General features: G+C 33.8%; 3 protein-coding genes across 4 annotated transcripts; 1 reads left to right on the top strand and 2 right to left on the bottom strand.

Annotated features, from left to right (window-relative positions):
* Window positions 1-3,515: 3,515 nt before the first annotated feature.
* Window positions 3,516-8,301, bottom strand: LOC123903070. Its single transcript, XM_045952944.1, has 6 exons — window positions 8,123-8,301; window positions 6,992-7,104; window positions 6,512-6,670; window positions 6,242-6,414; window positions 4,360-6,028; window positions 3,516-4,214 (listed from the first exon to the last, which is right to left on the bottom strand). The coding sequence occupies exons 1-6, from the start codon at window positions 8,169-8,171 to the stop codon at window positions 4,158-4,160; spliced, it is 2,220 nt and encodes a 739-aa protein (XP_045808900.1). The 5' UTR covers window positions 8,172-8,301; the 3' UTR covers window positions 3,516-4,157.
* Window positions 8,302-8,384: 83 nt separating this feature from the next.
* Window positions 8,385-13,330, bottom strand: LOC123903069 (protein FAR-RED IMPAIRED RESPONSE 1). 2 transcript variants are annotated; one of them, XM_045952942.1, is made up of 8 exons: window positions 12,904-13,330; window positions 9,782-12,068; window positions 9,625-9,681; window positions 9,459-9,527; window positions 9,296-9,367; window positions 9,122-9,190; window positions 8,972-9,022; window positions 8,385-8,855 (listed from the first exon to the last, which is right to left on the bottom strand). In XM_045952942.1, the coding sequence occupies exons 2-8, from the start codon at window positions 11,846-11,848 to the stop codon at window positions 8,808-8,810; spliced, it is 2,433 nt and encodes an 810-aa protein (XP_045808898.1). In that variant the 5' UTR covers window positions 11,849-12,068; window positions 12,904-13,330; the 3' UTR covers window positions 8,385-8,807. The 2 variants fall into 2 exon arrangements, with proteins under 2 accessions (XP_045808898.1, XP_045808899.1); XM_045952943.1 differs by having other exon boundaries at window positions 8,484-8,855; window positions 9,296-9,358; window positions 12,904-13,321.
* A 3,067-nt stretch (window positions 13,331-16,397) lies between these two features.
* On the top strand, window positions 16,398-19,486 carry LOC123922998 (probable E3 ubiquitin-protein ligase RHY1A). The gene is made up of 3 exons (XM_045975648.1): window positions 16,398-16,802; window positions 16,879-17,063; window positions 18,819-19,486. The coding sequence occupies exons 1-3, from the start codon at window positions 16,629-16,631 to the stop codon at window positions 19,213-19,215; spliced, it is 756 nt and encodes a 251-aa protein (XP_045831604.1). The 5' UTR covers window positions 16,398-16,628; the 3' UTR covers window positions 19,216-19,486.
* Window positions 19,487-21,477: the final 1,991 nt, after the last annotated feature.

Here is a 21,477-nt window from a genome sequence, read left to right as displayed (position 1 = left end):
TACTTAGGTACTCATAGGATATGGGAACGGGTACAAAGATTGTTACCTACGCGGATATGGGGATGGGTACGAGTATTTTTTCAAAGTGCGGGTATGGAGATGGGTACTATAGTACCCTACCCATTGTCATCCCTACATATTATTACTAAATTTGGCCCTCAATGCATCTCAAAAATCAATCAAGTTTATTTATTACTAAATTTTCGTCCTCAATATAATAAAAATATATCTTATAAAAGAAAATGGAACCAACACCGCATGATGCCATCGCTTATATTTTTACTAAGCTAGCTTAGAAAATTAATCAAACTTTCATTTAATAAATAAATACAACAAATAAAGAATATTTGCATCAATATATACGACAAATTGTTCAAAACATAGTGGAGACCAAAGCCCACACACCACCCAACGCAAATTCGTCGCTCAAGGTGACATTTAACCTGAGTCGGTTAATTGAAAAATGAAAATATAGAAACATATATTACTACATGGACAAGAATTAGTAGGCTTATTACACCTTCCATTTCACTCTAAAAAAATCAACTCATCCTCATTTTCTCAATCATTTGCGTGTTGCACTGAGCATCACAATTAGCCATTTGTTGATACAATTCATGGGCAAAATTTAATGTAGTTTTGGTGTTGGCTCCGTGTATTTTAGACAATAGTGTTTTCATTTGGGTTTTTTCCAAAATTCAAGATTTACAAGAGTTTCATTTAGTGGCTATATGGATATTAGATTAACCCAAAAATTATTTTCCTTTCACTTCTTTTCAACACACCATAAAACAAAGTTCATCAAAATTTGTAGAGTCGTTGATAAAAACAAAGCTCAGGCTTGTCATTAGGAACAATGGATCTTGAAGCCATTAGAAAATTTTTTGTTGTTGATTTAAATTGCATGTACGTATATTAAAACAAGGTTGTGGTTGTGGTTGTGGTTTTTTAGATCTAAATATTTTCTTGTTATTGTGATTTTTTAGATTTGAACTTTTAGAAAGAAAAAACTGACGACGATGAGGAACACATGAGGATGAATGATTTATTTTTATTTAAAAAATATTGTAAAAAATCTTGACAAAAAATAAAATAATGTAAAAAATAAAATAGCAACAAAACTTACAAAATATTATTTCAAACAATAAATATGTTATATTCTGTTGTTAAAGTTCTAAAATAAAAAAACTTAATTAATACGGATTTCAAATTTTAATCGCTTCATTTTAACAAAAAAACAAATACATACTATTATCCAAAAATATATTAACTAATGGTAGCCCATATTTATATATTTTCAGCAAATACAAAAAAACTTACTTGTTTTTTTAACAAAATAGCTCACTAATACTCCCTCCGTCCCAAAATAATTGTCACTTTAGGAATACAATTTTGTCTCAAAATAATTGTCATTCTCACTTTTCAATGTAATACTTTCCAATTGTATCCCCTAATAATTATTATATGCATTATTCCCAAGGAAACAAACCTATAAATAATAGGGGTAATTTAGTAAAAATATTTTTTTTTAACAATATCATTGCATTTCTTAGAGTTGGGATCTTAACTCCATTTCTTAGTATATGTGAAACAACCTTAAAAGAAAACCTTTTTGAGACGGAGGGAGTATATAAATCATGGGACCTCTATTTTTTTTCATGTGCGGTTGCCAATCCATAATCTGGACCATTGAATATTTTAATTAATAAATCTATGGTTGAAACATTAACTTTCCCATGGTGGAAAAATATAGTATTGTCTCATACTAAATGCCACCGTCTATAACTATCAAATTTCGTTAACATAAGGCTTTCATACTCTCTTTTTATTTAAAAATAAAATAAAATTTGATAACACTAAATTTTTGATGTGGAATTAATTAAGACATTTTATGTAATTGTATAGTTAAACTAATTTAATCACTTTAAACTATGGTTTTTTTTAATAAATTATGAGAATTTGAGAGGGATTGGAGAAGACACTAGAGAAGGAGAAATAGAACAAATAAGGGAATGAAAGGTGACATTTCTTTGTGTAACAATGAGAAAGTCGAGAGATGGAAAAAAAGGCCAAAGAATAGTGCTGGAAAATAGGAAGAATTGTATATCTATAATAGAAGAAAGATAAATAGTGTTTCCATATGAATGGAAAGATCATATAGTGGCTATGAGTATGAGTATGACTATGAGTGAGAAATAATATTTTGCACATATGAATTAAATATTTTAAATTAACTCCTACCGATCGATTGTTTGATCAAATTACATGATGAGTAGAAAAGATCACGTAATGACTATGAATGGAAATAGTAGTATTTTTGGCGTGTTGTTAGTTGCTAAATGATTATTTTTGGCCTGGGAACTTGGTTTAGTTGCTTTGTGTTTGTTACATGGTGGTGATCTTGTTAAGAAACAAACAATGCATGATTATTTTATTTATCATATTTTTTTTATTAACTTTTTTGGTTTTTAGGAGAAAGATGTCTGATAATACATCTAGTTTGGTATGATATTACTAAAATCTAGTTGAGAATTGTTTTTACTAGGAAGTTCATGTTCTCTTGAATGATTCGTAATAAAGAGAGTTTATTAATCACTTAAGTTCAATGTTTTGGTTTAAAGTGATATCAATAATAATTGACTTATTTAAAGTTTTGATTCTCCTATTTTAACTCATTTACGAAATTTGTCTACCTATTTTAAAATCACACAGATTTGGTCTCTCTATTTTAATTCATTCACGAACTTGGTCCCCCTAAGTTCAATATTCATGTTGTATGTCACATTTTTAAACTATGTTGAATTAACATATTTTGAAGTACAAAAATTTAATGGAGGAATCAAAATTGTGTGATTTTAAAATAGAAAGATTAATTTCGTGAATGACTTAAAATAAGAGGACTAACACTATAATTAAACCATAATAATTTTAGGATGACCCAATAGGATGTATTACCACTAAAATGAAAATATGTATCGAATTATAAAGATTTGAACCCAAACATGAGTCGTGCTTATCCATAAGTGACTTGACATTATCACTTGCTGAAAACTAATCCTTTTAAACAAGTATGAAATGTGCAATGTGGACGAAAGACATATTACAAATTTACAATAGAAAAGACTTCTCCCCCATAAAATGAGCAATGATTTTAGAATATAAAATGAATAATATGAGTTGATTATCAAATCAAAGATGAATATTGTAGATGATGCATCAAACAAATTATGAATTTGTTAAAATAAATTAAATTAAGTTTTTCATTTTACGCTTACTTTTCACGTAAGTGGATTCAAAGTTTGCTTCTTACCTTCAAACTTATTTTTTATCAAACAAGGTAACATATTGCTGTGTAATTCAACAGAATCTAATAAAAGACTAAAATAAATAACGAGAAAATAATTTGTAACAAAGTTTGGCAAATTCTGCATTCGATGCATCCCCAAGAGCACTGCGACCGTCTTATTGTATTATACAGAATCGGAATTAAGATTACAACGCTGTCATATGAATCATGTTAAAAATAAAACTTTGTTACATGATGCATTTATAGTACAAATAACAACTTAAACACTGCCATACTACACCTGCACTCCCAATCCTGTTTACTCTACAGTGGGCTTCATCCATCTGTTCATTTTTTTAAATAAAAGCCATACACTATGAGAGGAAATATGACCACTCCAAATTCATCAAACCTCTGACTTGAGGCGCTTATATGCATAAATAAGACAAGTCTTGTACTATGTGCAAGTTTGTTTTTATCATTAGATCAATAACTCTCAATCTCTCATCATTGGATCTAATGAGATGTTATGTGACATATTGATCTAATGGTGAAAACAAGTCTTTGCAGTTGTGCATGGTACAAGATTTGTCTCACTTGTGCACCATAAATTTGACCTTGATTTGATTGCCTAAAGGTTAACGTAACATGTGATCCAGAACCATACCTTTGCAACAATTATAGCTGGCCAACATATATAAATCTATAATGGATAAAGGAAAACAATAATAGGACTACTCAAAATTGTATATACTTTGATTTTATTATCTCCATTATTTATAGAGAGCTTCAACATGCTAACAAAGCAATCAACAAATATTGAATATCAATAATTCCATCTTCCATATCAGGGAAAAAACAATTGACTATATCATATTGCTTCCATTGCTTGCTTCCTTTCCTCAGCTTCAGCTTTAATCCAGGCAGCCTACATAAAAGAAAACCAGGTAAATAGCACATAGTAGATGACGACTTTTAGCAATTGTCGTTTGAATCAGAAAAAGGAAAGGAAGAAAAACGTTAAAATGAGAAGGAGAGTAAGAATCCAAAGTGTCAAATAACACTAAACTAACCTTGTCTTGTTCAAGCTTAGAGACACTAGGCTTAATGGAGTTTCCTAAGCTCAGTCCTCCCCAAGCTTCTTGCAACTCTCTCTCCCTTGCCTTGCGGCGAGCCACAGAATAACTAATTGGGTTCTCTTCCGGTTGAGCAGAAGCAGCCATCTTTTCTCTCTCAAGTCTGGATTTATGTTTAACCAAAACTTGATCCAGGCCACCACCACCTTCTTCATTTGTCTCCAAATGGTTGTTTCGGTTACTTTTCTTAACTTCGCCCCATTCTTCCCCTGAATTGATCTTTATTTTCTCCTTCTCCAGTCTAGATACGCGCTTAACCAAAACTTTGTCCAAGCTCTCACAATCCGCAGCACTGGTTACTCCATGATTCTTTCTTTGTCTGTAATTTTCGACCCGACTTCCCTGCGATAAGGCCTGCAACTTCTCTCTTTCCAATCGGTGCACTGGCTTGACCAAAATCTTCTCCAACCCATCTTTGTTTTCCTCTATCATGTTCAAATTTATGTTCTCTTTCCTGTCTAATGCTTCATCAGAATAAAAAGTTGAGCTCAAACCTGTGTTCTCTTTGATTGCTCGCTTTTTGGCTTCTTGAACTTCCTTTTCTAGTCTTGAGACATGTTTCACTAAGACCTTTTCTAAGCCTGGTACTTCTGTGTGATCCTTTTGACCTCTAGGCACGCCACTGGATGCTCCTAGCATTTCCTTTCCTGACTTAACTTTTGCCTCCTTGATGTCTTTCTCTAATTTTGAATAATTCTTCACTAGAATACTTCCCAAATCAGGTATGGACTCCGATGGAGTTCCATCAACAGACTTACAATAGCTATCCTTACCTAATTTTGTTTCATTCCTATGGTTTTTCTTGGCTTCACTAACCTCTCTTTCAAGTCTTGTCATGTGCTTAACTAAAAATTTATCCAGGCTTGGTAATTCTGGCTCAACTTGGTCCTTTTTCGATGTTCCATCCAAGGCTGACTTTCGCAATACCAAAGACGACATTCTTCTTGCTGGAAAATTAATTGCTGGATTGAGCTGTTTGGTATTCTGCACTTCAGCCAAGGCAGCATTTAAACCATAAGTTGCAACTATAGTGGCAAGAGAAGAAAGTTCATCTTCTTTCAAACATTTTAACCTCCCAATCATCATATCCACAAGTTTTATTCTATTTTCAAGAGACTGTCTTTTCCTACTTTTCCTCTGAATAATCCCTGGAAATGATATATTGGAATCCAAGTCATCGGACTTGAATCCACTTTTTTGGGACACTGGATCTAACTCGGACCCAGACTCAGACTCAGATTCATACTCTGTAGAGAGCTCAGTTAAGTCCTGATGACTTTCATCAGTATCTGGATGTTCACTAATTTTTTTCAACAGTTCTTTGAATTCATCTTTACTAAATGAAGGGCGTGTTGCAAGCCTGGTAAATGCAGTTTTGACAGCCGCAGCTACTTCTTTGTCTACATCAAAGGCAGTTTCAAAAGATGCAGTAAATGTATGAGTAGACGATCCTTCATTAATAGAGGGTGTCTCTATTTGACCATGCTTCTTTGGACAATCTGGCAAGTCAAACATGATAACGCCCATAGCCTCAGCTGCCTCAAAAGCTTCAGTTGCACTTTTTTCTGCCTTCAAGAGTTGAGCTTCTGCATCATCACTAGGAATCCTGAAAACACCAATAGAATAAAATAAGAAATAATAAAATCCAATATACAAATCAGAAGCCACTGCTTTGAGAGAATATTATCAGTTTTCACTTCTAATTACAAAATTGTCACATAACTTTCAATTGTTCCTGTTTTAAAAGATTTGTAAAACATTTTCACTTCTATGTAAACTGCTGCTAATTTCCGGCATATTTTATTGCACAAAGCTTTACCTCGCAGCACGCAAAATTCGGCACCAAGATGCCTCCACCAAAGCAGCTCTTCGAGCCTCCATTGCTTTGTGTGCCGCTTCTCTAGCTGCCATTTTCTCTCTCAATACTCTTGAATAATGCGGGTTAGAATTGCCTAGAGTCTGATCAAGTGTCAAATTCATTCCATCTACCTCCTAAATAGGACAAATGTGTTGCCATTTGAAAATTCAGAAATCAGAAGTAATAATATACCAACTACAAGTAGAGAAAATGAACAGTTTATGACTAAACCTGAAGCATCTTAATTTTCCTCTCCAAGAAGGAATCCACTTTTTTGCGTGGAAACCAGTTGACCGGAGAAGTTTTACGGCGAGGAGGTTTCCTTATTTGTGACGCTATCTTGTTAAGAGCACCTGATGTAGATTGTCCTAATTCCTTTGTCGATTTATTCTACACCATTCAATAAAACAAACTCAAATTTGTTATCCATTGAGTCAAACAATTTAGTCCATAAACTATCAATAATCTCTCAATAATAATCTCTAATAAAGCATATGAAATTCATCAACTTAATCGATGTTAGGGACAAATACACACATGACATATGTTCATCATATACTTAAGGAACTAAATTTTTAGGTCATTTAGAATAGCATCCATTTCTGAATTCACTTAACAATCGTGAATCGAGACTCGTGAAATTAGGGTTTTGAATCAGTAAACAAAGGATTACAAAAAAAATTATAAAAAATTGTGGAACGGAAGGATTACCTTTGCGATCTTGGATCTGATGGAAGAGGTGGGAGAATGAGAAAGGGGAGGAGCATCGGCGGCATCGGAGGAGTGATTTGTTGACGGAGAATTGCACGCAACATCATCCATAACTGAAAATTTTGATTAGTTCTGAAATCACTGAAATAATAATAATGGATTTTGAGAAGGAAGAGAATGATGGATTTAACGAAGACACGAGCAACTACAACCTTTGGCTGTTGAATGAATATTTGACGAAATGAGAATTCGAAAACTAGCCGTTACATTATATTTTTTGACTAAGCCCGTTGCATTATATATTCAGACAACGGCTATTTAATTATATTTATTTTTATTTATAAAAATTTAATTATAATTATTTTTTATTTTTTGAGCTGTACAAATTATTGATGTGATTTATTTTACCGTTCAAAAATATATTTTTTTACCGTTCAAATTATTGCTAAAAAATACACTTTAAGATGGATAAGTGGGATGACCGGAGTTCGAACTCCGGCCTCCAACATATATAATACAATATCTCTGGCTCTCTGCCAACTGAACTAAGGTCACGAGACACTGTTTAAAAATATTTTATACCGATGATAGTGTATATGAATTCTACTATTTTCATTTTCTTTTATTATCATTATTATTAATACAATTGCAATTATTTTTTTTTATTTTTTTTGTTAAGTAGTCTAGTGGCTAAAAATTTCACTGTTCGAACCTCAATCCCCCCATATATAATACAATGTCTCTGCCAACTAAGTTAAGTTCATGTGACTTTATTTTAATGTATTTATGTAAATTGTGTTTCAGAAAAAATGTATTTATGTAAATTTAAACTTATACTTTGTAAAAAAAATAGTTTTGACTTTCTAGTAATCCGAAGTTTATATCAAAATCTGTTACAATTTCGTGCCAATATTTTTACCTATAATATGTCAAGAGAAAAAAATCCTCGGTTTAGGGTATTTAGTTGAAAGATAAATAAAATCTAACAACAAATTATTTTATCACAAAGAAAATAAACTCCAATATTAGTCGAGTTCATCTTCATCCTTTACGTAATGCATTAACAAGCCGAAAGATAAATAAAATCTAACAATAAATTATTTTATCACAAAAAATTAAACTCGAATATACCAGGTGAGTCCATCCTTCGTCCTTTATGTAATGCATTAAGGATTTGCATCCAATTTCATGGCTTGCTCCTTTACATAAGCACCCTCTTTCACCATATGAAATCTCTCCAAACCAGAAACCATATTAATATGAAAGCTGTTTGATTTTGCTGATATCAATAACTATAACCAGCAAGCAAGTAAGTAACAGGGAGACATGTAAATCTAATATTTCATATATTTATGAATTTCTCCGATTTATAATCAAACACTACTAACAAGAGTTACTCTGTCCAATACCTTATTTTTCCTGCATATCAAACGCACTTTTGTACTATACTATAATAGTACATACGCTTTGAATGCTGAACAAGCTACATCGGTATCCGGAACAGTGATGAAATTGGATTTCTGACCCAAAATGTGGTCATGTTCGATATAGAAGTTCACTCCATCAGAAACGGGCAATTTCTGTGTAAAGATTACAATGGGCAATTTCTAAGTAAAATACAGGAAGGTTAAACAATTACAAAGACATGAGGTAAACTTCAATGGTACATATAGTTTACAGAAACTTCTTCAGAAGTTCTTTCTGGATATGAAAATGAGCTGTTGTCAAGATAATGAACTTCCAAGTTCTTTCAATGCTCTTTTCAATCTCCACATAGCTTCTGAGGAAACTAATCATATCAGAGAAGAGACAAATCCTAAGTATTTCTTGAATTGTTGCTGTGAAAGTGTGGATCATGCTCATCCTACAATTAAGGGTATGTGTCAAAGGCGGCGAAAAACCAAGCACGAATTATTCTATTCCATGTTCAAATGCATAGTAGTATATGGTTACATGCCATGAATGAATGAACAAACATACCTGAAGGCTATATCCAAAAGTGGTTGTTGGGCGATATTCCAATTGCCCTCCCTACATGAATCAACCAACAGAGTTAGCATATCATATTAATGGTAATCAAGTAATATAACTTTCCAATAATTTCACAGGAAAGGAAAGAAAGTATTATACCATCCCATGAATGCTTTGTTGTGTTCCAAAAAATCCGTCATGGCTCGGACCCATAGAATTCAATGGACCCTTCAAGGATACAAAAAATCAATTGACAATCCTATTCCTATATAATTATATAATACAATTGTAGCAAAATATTATAATCATGATTAGGACAAGCGGGCAACTTACGAGGCCTTGCATGCTCTGCTGATTAACATAGTAACCATCCTGAGGTGGCTCCATTAAGTTCAACTGTACATGCTACAAAAATCAAATTATTAATTAAGCATTACATTGACTTCTTAAAATACAGAACAGCTGTAATCATCTGTTGGTTAACAAGTAAATTTACCAGTCCTTGCACATTCTGCTGAGTACCATAATATCCAGTAAGGTTCATTGCATCCGAGGTAAGATTATCCTAAAAGAATGAAAGCAGTGTTACAGGAAGCACGTGCTATAGATGCTTATCTGTATAATCTAAAATAGATCATGAATGAAACAGAGAAAACACAAACCATTTGTTGTAGGCTATCTTGAGCATCGACAAGTACAGGATTCTGCTCTTGTTGCATCTATAAAGTGATTCTCAAATCAATTTCCTGATCTTTTAAATGGTAGAAAGCCAAAATAACTTCACACATAAGAAGAAGAACCACATTACTTAGAACTGACCTTTCTTTTCCTGGTTGTGTTCCTCTTCTTACTTGGTTTCAAAGCAAGGGTACACTGACTTTCTTCTGCTTCACGAAGACTGTAACCATTGTTGCCAGCTTCTGCGCCATTGTCGTTAGAGTTATTTACAAGTACACAGTTCTTCAGGCAACTGACAAGTGTACGGATAGCAACATTGTAACTCTCTTCAGATAATGATCCTTCTTCACTCAACTCAATAGCTCGTTTGCACAAATCATTATAACGTTGAGCCCTAGTTTGTACCCTTCTTGTACTATCTGTTATGATGGGTTCCCTAATTTTGGCATCTTTGGTCCACCTCTTCTTGATATATTGAGATGGAACACTGGAACAACCACAACGTTGGAGAACACTCAATGCATGTCTGCAAAGGAAACCTTTATATTCAAACAATCGACAGAAGCAAGTGACCTCTGAGCTCAACTCATTCCAAGTTACCAAAAATTCTTCATCCTTCTCATAATCTTGAACTATAAATTTCGCAACAGTTCCATCTCCAACCTCTATCCTAGATTGACAACCAGCTACACCCAACACTTCAACTTGGAATTTCTTAAATATTGCATGTGTGTAAACTGTTGACATTTGTTTTTCCCAAGGTGAAGGAGATTTAAGTGCAGGCTGTTTGTGCAATGTATCAAAATCTGCAATGGCTTCCTCGTCATACCTATTCTGAAGAATTAACCCATATTGTTTCACAAACTCTTTAAAGGTGATTTTCTTATGAATATATTTGTCAAAGAAAGAGTTCATACTTTCGGAACGTTGAGGTGTGGACATTCCAGCTAAAAAGACATCCCCCATGTATGTTGGTACCCACTTTTTCCGGTCTTCATACAATGAATGAAACCATACATCATCATGGAGTTCAAATATAGTCACCATTTCCCACCAGCTCAAGTCAAACTGTTCATCTGTCCACGACTTAAAAATGCAATTGTTGAACTTCGGCAAGAAGTTCTTATACTGTTTTATCACAAAAGACAGATTTTCAGGTATCTTTTCCAATATGTGCCAAAGAGAAAAGCAATGCCGTACGTTTGGGAATACTTCTTCAATTGCTTCCTTCAAGGCTTTGTCTTGATCAGTGACTATAACTTTGGGAGCTTTCCCTCTCATCGCTCTAAGCCATGTCTTCAGTAACCAAACAAAAGTTGGCTTAGTTTCATCTGCAATCAATGCACATCCAAGCAATATAGGTTGAGAGTGATGGTTCACTCCAATAAAAGGAGCAAAAGGCAACTTTTCATTGCTTTTTATGTAGGTAGTATCAAATGAAACTGCATCATTGAAGCTGAGATAATCATCAATGCTTTTTGAATCAATCCAAAATAGATTTCTTAAACGTTGTTCATCGTTTAAATCTATAGAATAGAAGAAGTTGGGATTATCCTTTTGAATGTGCTTGAAGTACTCCAGAATAACTTGCGCATCTCCCTCATCCAAAGCCAGAAACTGGCCTCTGTCAAACTGATAATTCATATCACCCACAATAGACCCAATGTTTTGACAGCCACCAGATTGTCTTGACATTTCAACATACATCTTTCTTGTGCGTTCACTAACGGCATGCAAGATATCAATATTATTCTTTTCAGCTAACTTCACATTTCTATGAATCCGAAAATGATATGCCAAAGCTGGTAAAAGTTCATGATTGTGATCCTTTATAAATTCATGAATGGTCCACTTTCCATCCGGCTTTTTCTTCACATGCATGCAAGCTTTGCAATCTGTCTTCTTTACACTTGGTCTTCGACTGCTACCACTATCAGACTCAGGTGTAACTCCATACCTAGAGCATGCAAATTTGGCATCAATGAATTCTTTTGTCTTCTTTGATCGTCTGCTGTTTTTAATTGAAGTAGTGAATCCCATAGATTTGGCATATTCTTGATAAAATGTATATGCCGCTTCATGAGATTCAAATTCAATGCCATTGGGTGGCTCAAAATCTTTGTCCCCTTCAAACAAAGCTATGTCCCTCTTAGGAGAAGCAACAGGTGCACTAGCTGTGTGATGCTCTTCATGGACAGTGTCACCCATACTTCCACTCACTGCACTATCATCATTCCATCCCGGGTATCCCCCACTCACTACACAATCATCAATATCATTCCATCCTGGGTATCCTCCACTCACTACACTATCATCAAAATCATTCCATCCCGGGTATCCTCCACTCACTACACTACCATCATTCCATTCCGAGTAACTTCCACAATCGAAATTATCGAAATTGTAGCCGGACTGCAACCACAACCAACTGTAAAATATAGCAAAGCAAAATTTCTAATAAGCAAAATGACCAAACTCTAGTCATTCAAATATAAAACATACAATGATACCTAGGGAAAGAAAAAAAATGAGAAAAAAAAGTGCACAGCTTGCAAATAAAAAAATGTTAACATATAAAATCTTGCCCCCAATTCAAGACATGATTTTCATTATTAAGAAAGATAGTTCTAATTGTTTCAAAACTTGGGCATCCCAACCAGCAAGAATTTTAAAAAAAAAAAACAGTAAACAAAGTTGTTGAAACAGGTTAATCATGCAAAGTATAAACAACCTTAAACCGCTATCAAACAACCAATCATCTAAACGAGACCCACTATAACAGTAAATCCAAAGATCACCATTTCCATATCAACCTTTACAGTTTCAGTCCTATCAAAGATACCACCCCATAAATTAGCTCAATGAAGCAGTAGCAGCTGAGGATAAAACTACATTCAGAAACTTGTTGAACAGTTAACACAACAACAATGATGGACAATGTTTGACAGTCAACACTTAGCAGAGAAGAACAATATATCCACCCAGCTCAACATTCACAATTCACCATTTACTGAAGCTCGTGCACGTAAAAAATGCGAGCTTCGGTAATGTTTTCCCTTTCTTAGACTACAAGTATTTATTTTTTTCAGCAAATTTAAAAACTTTATGCTACAATTATCTTCAAGGTCAATAGAATTACAACACCAACATAGTGTTTTAGCTAATAAATTAACATTCTCAGCATTTTCACAAACAATAAATAAGCATATTTTTTCTTTGTGAAGAAGAAGAATAAGAAATGGAAGAGGGAGAAAGAAGAAAACCTTAAAAAGCGGGTACAGATCAGAAACTGCGAGTATGAAAAATGTGAAGTGGATCCGCGAGTGGGGGAAAAACGCGAGTGAGAAAGCTAGGGTTTTGAAAAATTGGGGGAAAATGAAAAATTGAATTATGGGATTGGATTGGGATCGGAGAGAAACTGAATTGAACTGAAACTCAACTCGCTTGGTTCACTCGCTGCATTCTACCTCTGTATTCATGGCGCGTCCTGAGTTGTGTTTTTTTGGTTCTTTGTTGAATTTTTGTCTCCTCACGCGTTCTTGCACTCTCTTTTTTGTGTTGCTATACGACGACGTAGCGCGTGATTTTTATATTTCTCTTTCCAGCTGTTCCCCACGCCGCAAGACATTGCGTTCGGATCACCCTCCCTTCCCCTATATGTCACTCTCTTTCCCTAATCTTATCTCAGACAACTAGTCAGATTGTCTGGACTTTTTTTTTAATAGTTTAGTGGTTAGATTTACACATTTAAATGTGGAGAAATGTAAAATTTAAAATTTGAATGTCGGTGAATCCAATAATGTCTTTGATAGTTACCATTTGACGTACACTTATGAGACTTTTACAGTTTTTGTAATGATCGACATCGAAATGATTAACTTTTAATGCAAATAATGGCATTCAGGTTGTTATTCCATAAACCATCAATATTGAGGTTGTCATATTTGTCCTCACATTTAGGGTAGAGCAGGGATCCGCGACCTGACTCAGAACCGATATAACCAACAACACATTAAAGCATCCGGTCATGTGTGGGTCGGATCTCGGGTCAACAATTGCAAAAAAAAAATTTGGGCATGAATGGTTGCATACGGGCAGGGGCGAGTCTTGAAAGTTCTATCTCTTAGTAACCGAAACCCACCGAACAACCATTAAGATGCAAATCGATTTTTTTTCCTTCGCTCTCTGTCTCACTCAATCTCGTATACTCTTCGCTTTATTATTTTTGGCCATCTTTGGTATAGGCGATAAATGTTATATTTTACAAACTTATAATATATTGACGAAAGAAGTACAAAATATATATTTATACTTCTCTTCTACTTGATCTATTATTGTCTTTAAGTCTATAAATTTGAAACAGAGGAATAGTATCTCACCCTCTTTCTTTTCTCATTTAGTTCTTCTATCCTTTGTTATATTGTGTACAATATATTGAACTATATTTGAAAATCGGGAATTTTTGGATAATGAAGTTTTAGATGTAAACAATGTTTCAATTTAATTCTTAGCAGTAATAACCGACTGGTTCTACCCGCCACCAATTCGGTCCGCCACCCGAACAAACCGAAGATGTAGATGGTCAGAATTGGGTCCAAATTAAATAGTTGCGCTTTTTTTATTGGTTTTGCGATTTCCAGCCCGAACGCGGTAGATGCTCAGGCCTACTCACATTGATGGTTGTGGATCTGCGTTAGAGGCTACATAAAACCCTTCACTGCAAAGGGCACGAGTATCTATTATTCTCTTTAATATCTCATTTCATGCAAATACTTACGTGAGTGTCATAATGTCTTGCAAGTACCCCTTTCGCCAACCATCGCATTGGTGTGGCGTTTCACCACCAATATCCTTCTGATCAAGTAAAATCAAATGTGTGAATCTTACTAAAAAGAATAGATCAATGGAAAAATTTGACAGTGACAACTGACAAGGGAGATATATGATCTTTGATATATATAAGTATATCATAGGGTTGAGGTATTCATCTCAGTTTAACAATTAATAGTTTTTATAAAAATTTATTTTACACGTGTGGTAGATTTCCCACTCCCACCTAAATTCTTTCATACGCAAAAGTCAAAGTTCAGCAACTCACTAGATGTTAACATGTGTAGGTATTTAATTGAATTTTAGTACCAGTCAAAAAATTTGACATTTAGTATTTTCATTCTTACTCATAATAAATACAAACATTCAATTTGATAAGTTAAATTAATAATGAGATCTTAAACATATAAATAACTACTAACTTCATAAATAAACCATTTTCAATCTAATTGTTTTCTTTAGACGATGATTCCGATAAATTACGAAAAATATTGTCATTGAGAATTTAGAGAAAACAATTAGACTAAAATGTAGATTTCTTACTCACAATACTAAATTTCAAGTAATCAATATGTAACAAAATAATCAATGACATTTTTATAGAAAAATGAAGCTCATAGTTATTGTTTCGTACCTATAGTCATCCATCGAGTCAATTTCTCCAAACCCTAAATGACCAGACATTTAGATCTACCTTTGCAATTGTCTTTGACAAACTCAAACGATCTTCCCAAAAGTAAGTATAGGGCAAGATAGCATGCAAAGTCGATCAAGATTGAAGAGATAATAACATGGTCAGACAAGATTGAGAGGACAATTCTAGTGTTGGGCGCACCGGGAAATAAAAGAAGAATGGGCGATGGTAAAGGAGAGAGAGGGGCGACAACAAATGAAATCAAAATAAGAGATCGAAAATTTAAATCATCGCTCATGATTTATTAGTTTACTAAAGCCGCTATTCATATTTAAGGAAAATATATATAAAAAAGCCCCCTTTGTTCCTTTTTAATACGTCCTTTATTAAAAGAGACAAATCAATTTTGCGATTCATTCTATAATTGATGCATTTGGTCTATATATAGACCAAATACACTAATTATTCAATAAATCTAAAAAGTGGTATGTCACGTATATAATAAAAACCTATACGGTAATCGTCACTTTTGTAGAAGATTTATGTTTTATCCTTATGTAGTTTTCAAATTCAATACAATATTAATTATTATTTTGTCAATATTTGAATATTTATTTTGCATAGAATTCTTTTTATAAAAATAACAAAATTTATCTAATGTTTTAGTTAAAATAAAAGCAAAAATCACAAAATAAATGCAATTGTGTTGTGGCAATGACTTGCCACTAAATCAAACAAGCACTTATTGCTCTCATTGTGAGGAATATTTTGTCTCCTCCATGGGAGTAAGATCAAAACCTTCTTACTAGGAGCCTATCGACCGACATTGTTCATCAAATTATTGTCATTTTAACTCCCGCAAACAACAATAACATTATCGATTCTACAGAAACTGAATAATTTTATAGCTCATGATGCTTGTGACACGCAACAGGTAACATTCATCCAAATAGAGAGGAAATGGAGGGAAATGTGTGTGCAGAAAGCTCAAATTATATCGAAGCTTTCAAGGCACAAAAAATGTTGATTGACTCATTAACTCATTAATTTGAGTATTTTCTAGAGTCCTTTTTAGTGTTGTTTTTTGACATCCGCCTAATAGTTTCTTGGACTTTGTCCTCTTTTTTAAAAATAAAAATATTTACAATTTTTTTTTTATATTCAAAATATTTACACCTTTTATTTTATTGTTTTATGATAAAGAGGGCATAAGCCCAATGTTTTAGATAAGCTTAAACCACACTCAAGTTTTATTAGTTTTTTTTTTTTTTTTTCCTCTTCCACGTTTCGGTTTTGAACAAAACCACATCCAAGTGTCTAGTTTACTCGAACTTTCCTGGAAAATAAAAAGAATCGGACCAAATAAAGGATCGCGACGCGACCCATTACAGTTACAGTGTCGATTCTTCTTCCTCGAAGTTGCGTTGACCCACCCTTCGTTCTTTCCTTTTCTGTCTCTTTTTCTCTCATCTCATCTCACACAACACCACCCAAATAGAAACCGCGAATTCCCTTTTGCAGTGTATGACGAGCGCTTCAGAACTATTCTACACCAGGAGACACCGATTAGGTCGAAATGATATCGATTCATCTTTCCAATCTTCACCTACTCCCGATTTCCATCCCCACCGCATTCACGATTCCGACGATGACGATTCTCTCCGTATCCGCCGCCACGTCCGCCGTCCCCGTCACCCGGTACTATTCCTATGTTCATAACGTTTATTGAAAATTGTTACTAGTAAATTCTGATTATTCTTCTGTGTTTGGTTAGGAGCGTGCACCTGATAGATTTGATGGGAGGTATCGTCGGGCGCTATTAAATGATAGTGTTGATTCTGTAGAAACTGTGAGACGTGGTGAAAGATTACCTGTAGATGTGAGACTTGCGCGAGAAAGACTCCTTCAGAGGTTAAGAGGAGGAGGAGGCAGTGAAAGATTACCTGTAGATAGAATCAGGTTTCATTTTAATCTAACTCGGTATTCATTTTTTTTTATTTAATATATATAGTAATATTGTTATATTCGTAAAAGAGATGGTAGGTTACTGAGTGTATGTTTGGTATCACCGAGTATGCCAAAATTGCGGTGACTCGCCGTGATTTTGGAGAAGCTACATAGTGTAGGTTTTAGAAAATCAGGGTGGATCACCGTGATTCTGACATAACTTTTAGAAAATTGAGGTTAACTTGTGATCTGGAAATGCTAGCATGGAAAATAAATATATATGTGACATGATTGTAAAGTAGAGTAAATTTTCATTTTGCTCCTGGAAATTGTAAGGGTGGAGCAATTCGGTCTTCATATTTGCAACTTGGATCGTTAAATAGTGTATGTTTGGTTCCACTTCTAGAGGGGGCCAATGTTGATTCTAGAGGTGTAGAATTGATTTTGACATGTTTGGTTTCTCTAGAGTAGTAGGATTGATTTTGCCTCCATGATAGATTCTACTTGAATCTAGAGATTGTAACTTATGATTCTAGTCGTCTAGAATTGATTTTTACACTCAAAGTTCTTGTTCAACTCACTTTTACATGAATGTATCCAAAACATAAATCACTTTACCTTTAACTCGATTTTAGTTGGGATCAATTTTACATAATCAATTCACTCAAGAAAAAGTCACCATAGAACCAAACATACATGTGTCAATTTAGTCCCTTAAATTTCCCTCTCCTTGTGCTCAATTGCTGTTTGTATGTCCCTAACTTACTCGCTAACATAGACTCTCTTGGTCCCTTGTCGTTTGTATTTTAGCCACACTCCCTTGGTCCCTTGTCATTTGAATGTTAGCAGCCACAAGTTTCCTTCTTGTTGGTATATCATTGGCTTTTGATACTGCCATTCAGGACTAACACTGTTGTTTTTTGAAGGTTCTCCTCAAAATCTTTATTTCTTACTATTTTTTTTTTTCATAATTAAGAATCCACAAAACTATAACTAACAACGATATATCATGAGAAATTTTGTTAATGTCATTAGATTCCTATTAAAAATTGGACGGAAGACTATTAGAGAGACCTGATTGCAACATTGGGAAAGATTTTACGACTTGAATTGCGTAATTCAATCTATTGAAACTGAAATAATACAAATGCAGAAGTAGGAAGGCCAAAAGGGTTGTTAATCCTCTGTTTCACGAACTTGTATGTTGGTCCACTCCACTGTGCTGTGGACAACCACTTAAGCATACATCAATCTATTTCCTTGATGTAGTTCTCAAAAAAATACTATATAATTTCTTGCATATAGAATTTGAGCTTGTTGTTTTTGTGCACTATATGTTACGTCTGCATATCAATATCTTCATTTTATTCGAGCGTATGGATATTACTGTTTTTATTAGTATTATGGATGACTATTGTGCATACCTATTGCTCTGACTGACATAATATGTTCCAATTCGAGGAATATATACTACATTCTGTATGTTGTCTTTTCTAATATTGGGGTTTTGCCCCACTTATTTTGTTGAGTATATCTGGCACATATTTGTTTATTCATAGAACTTGTCTATTCCTTAAGGAGATGCTTCCGCGGCTTCTAATAATCGGACTTTTGGTCCTTTTAAGTTGATTCTTAGAAGAATTCCACTGTGCGTCTCACATTGAATTTTCTTTTGTATCATTTTTTGGTCATTTATTCTTGAATGCCTGCTGTTGCCTTTAATTCTGTTTGAAGTTTTACCTTTTTTTGGGGGGTTGGTTTCCTCAGGCAATATGATTGGAATTCATGGGATGATGATCAAGAAAGTGAGTTATCAAGTGAAATTCCATCTGTGGACTCTTTAGTTAATGACTTGACTTCTCAAATGGCAAGGTTCCGACTCTTGCACTCACCAACCAAAAAGCCACCCGGACTCACTCAGGAGGCGCTGGACTGTTTACATGTTAAAGTTTTTAGCAGCAGTGAGACCTCATCAGAATCCAGGGTACTACAGGATTGTGGGATATGCTTGGAATCTTTCACAGACGGAGATAAACTAATCCATTTGCAATGTGGACATAAATTTCACTCTGCTTGTTTGGATCCTTGGATTCGCAGTTGTGGAGACTGTCCATTCTGTCGAAGATGTATAGTTGTGAATAGTCAGTCACCTTCCATAAAGTGAAGCTATGTAGTTTCTTGATGATTTTTGTTGTTGTTCTGTGACTGTATGAAGGATGCTGCAATAGAGCTGGCATTTTGTAGTGATGTGGTGTTTTATCTTGAAATTAAGTAGTTTTTCTTGCTTTCAACTCTGTTGTACTCCCTATATGTGCCTTGTTCCCACGAAGGAGAGATGGTGGAGTGAAGGATACATTTTTTAAAAGAAAGTGTCCGTTCTGTATATATGACAGGATAATAATATCTTTATAATAGTATATAAATTTTTATTATTATATGGTATTTTTTGTGATATTTAATACTCCCTCAATTCCTATTTATACTTATCATTCGAAATAAAAATGTCTCTAAATATACTTTATCTTTTGAATTACAACCCAAACCCTGCATGTCAAGCTCTCTGCTTAAATTATTATTATTCTTGCTTCTTCTTTTTACCAATTTTTTATTTTTATTATTGCTTCTACGAAACCTTAAGTCATGTTTTTTATAATACATATTATTGTCGGAGTTGGTAAATTCAGTCATCTTACATTACAATTATATATAATACATATTATTGATTGGAGTTAGTAAATTAGTGTTCTAGGTTGTTGAAGGGTTAACTGAAACTATTTTTTGTTTTTTAAAACAATCAATGTTAGTGGTCAGTATAATTAGTGTTCTAGGTTTTTTTTTTTTTAAACAATCTTTTATATCATGTTATTCCCTATCTCATTCATTCTAGCTATTAAGCCACCCTTATAACTCCAACAATTGAAACTATTGTAACATTCAAATATCTCATATTGACTCTAATTCTTAGCTTAAAATATTTTAAAGCTTGTGAGAGTGTGGGATGTAGTTCCAAGTATTATCTTCTAAGAGTGTGAGTTTGTATTCAAGTTGTGAATATTTGAGAGAAATTTATGTACCGAAATAACAAGAATAGCGTCAGGTACGGTTACAATGTTTACTACCCAATAATCTTTTTGGTCTCAAAGTAAAGAATAACCGGTTACCCCAAAAAATGCCGTTAATACATATTTACAGTTTTATAGTTTTCAACGTTGTATTCTTGTTCTGATTTTTTTCTCTAAGATATTTTCCCACACATATTTAAGATTAGAGTTTTTATTCAATAAAATAAAAAATCAATATTATCATTTTCTTAGATCAGTATTTTAATTATAAACAGATACTAAATATAACCATCGAGGGGATCATGATGGATCATTGGATTGTGTAATGAGAAAAAATGCATTTTATTTAACGCGGGATTAGCGTGTGATTCCGTTGTTTAGTGCTAAGATGGAAGAGGACAAAGAACTCAAGGACCAGCTACAAAAGTTCCAGTCAACCATGTTTTGAACATCTATTCTAGTTTCTAGTTAATTAATTAGACTTCTTACGTCCAACACGCAAAGGTATCATGCGATACGTATGAACATTTAAGCTTTCACACCGTGTAACATAAAACAAAGATGTGTTCCGGTGAGCTTATGTGCAGAGTCGGGGTTCGAACCGGGACATTCCATTTATTCACTGAAATTTCTAACTACTACGCTACTTGACAAAAAAAACACATAAAACTATGATGTTACGGAAAATGAGCAAGAATTACCTTAACCATAGCAAAACTAAATTAACGTAAATTACGGGTTATTTTTACATATTTTTTACTCTTAAACAACACCAACTTCATATTAATCAAATATAACCACATTAATCTCATCTCATGGTAAAAGTTTTCATTTCGTGTATGAGTTCATACGAGGCTCTTTATACAACATTACATATAAATTGATGAGTTTTCATATTTCGTGTATGAGTTTTCATATTTCTCAACGCACCCACCCACTTTCTCCCGCACTCCCTAGCGCACCTAAAAAAATTCGGAAAATACATTCCGAACTGTTTTTTAGTGTAAAATTTACACTATAAAAAATTCGGGAAATGTTTTCCGAATTTTTTGGGGAGTGCGGGAGAAAATGGTGGGTGCGTTGAGAAACCATCAATCAAAGTGTAATTAATAAACCACAGCCCAAATCTAACAAATATCATACTTTGTTCCTTGCACGGTTTATCTTTAAGGGTAGGTTTACATGAGCTGTTTGACCTAAAAATATTGTCAAATGGTTTAGTGGTTAAACTCGCACATTTTGTACTAAAAAACTCACACTTTAAAGGTAGAAAAATAGAAATATTAATAAACACAAAATACATACGATTTAACTATTTTATTTTTTGTATTAACCTTCTGGTTCTAGTGGAAGGGGGTCCGGTA

The sequence above is a fragment of the Trifolium pratense genome, linkage group LG1, assembly GCF_020283565.1.
Source record: "Trifolium pratense cultivar HEN17-A07 linkage group LG1, ARS_RC_1.1, whole genome shotgun sequence".
NCBI classification, from domain to species: Eukaryota; Viridiplantae; Streptophyta; class Magnoliopsida; order Fabales; family Fabaceae; genus Trifolium; species Trifolium pratense.
This window is presented reverse-complemented; position numbering and strand designations above follow the sequence as displayed.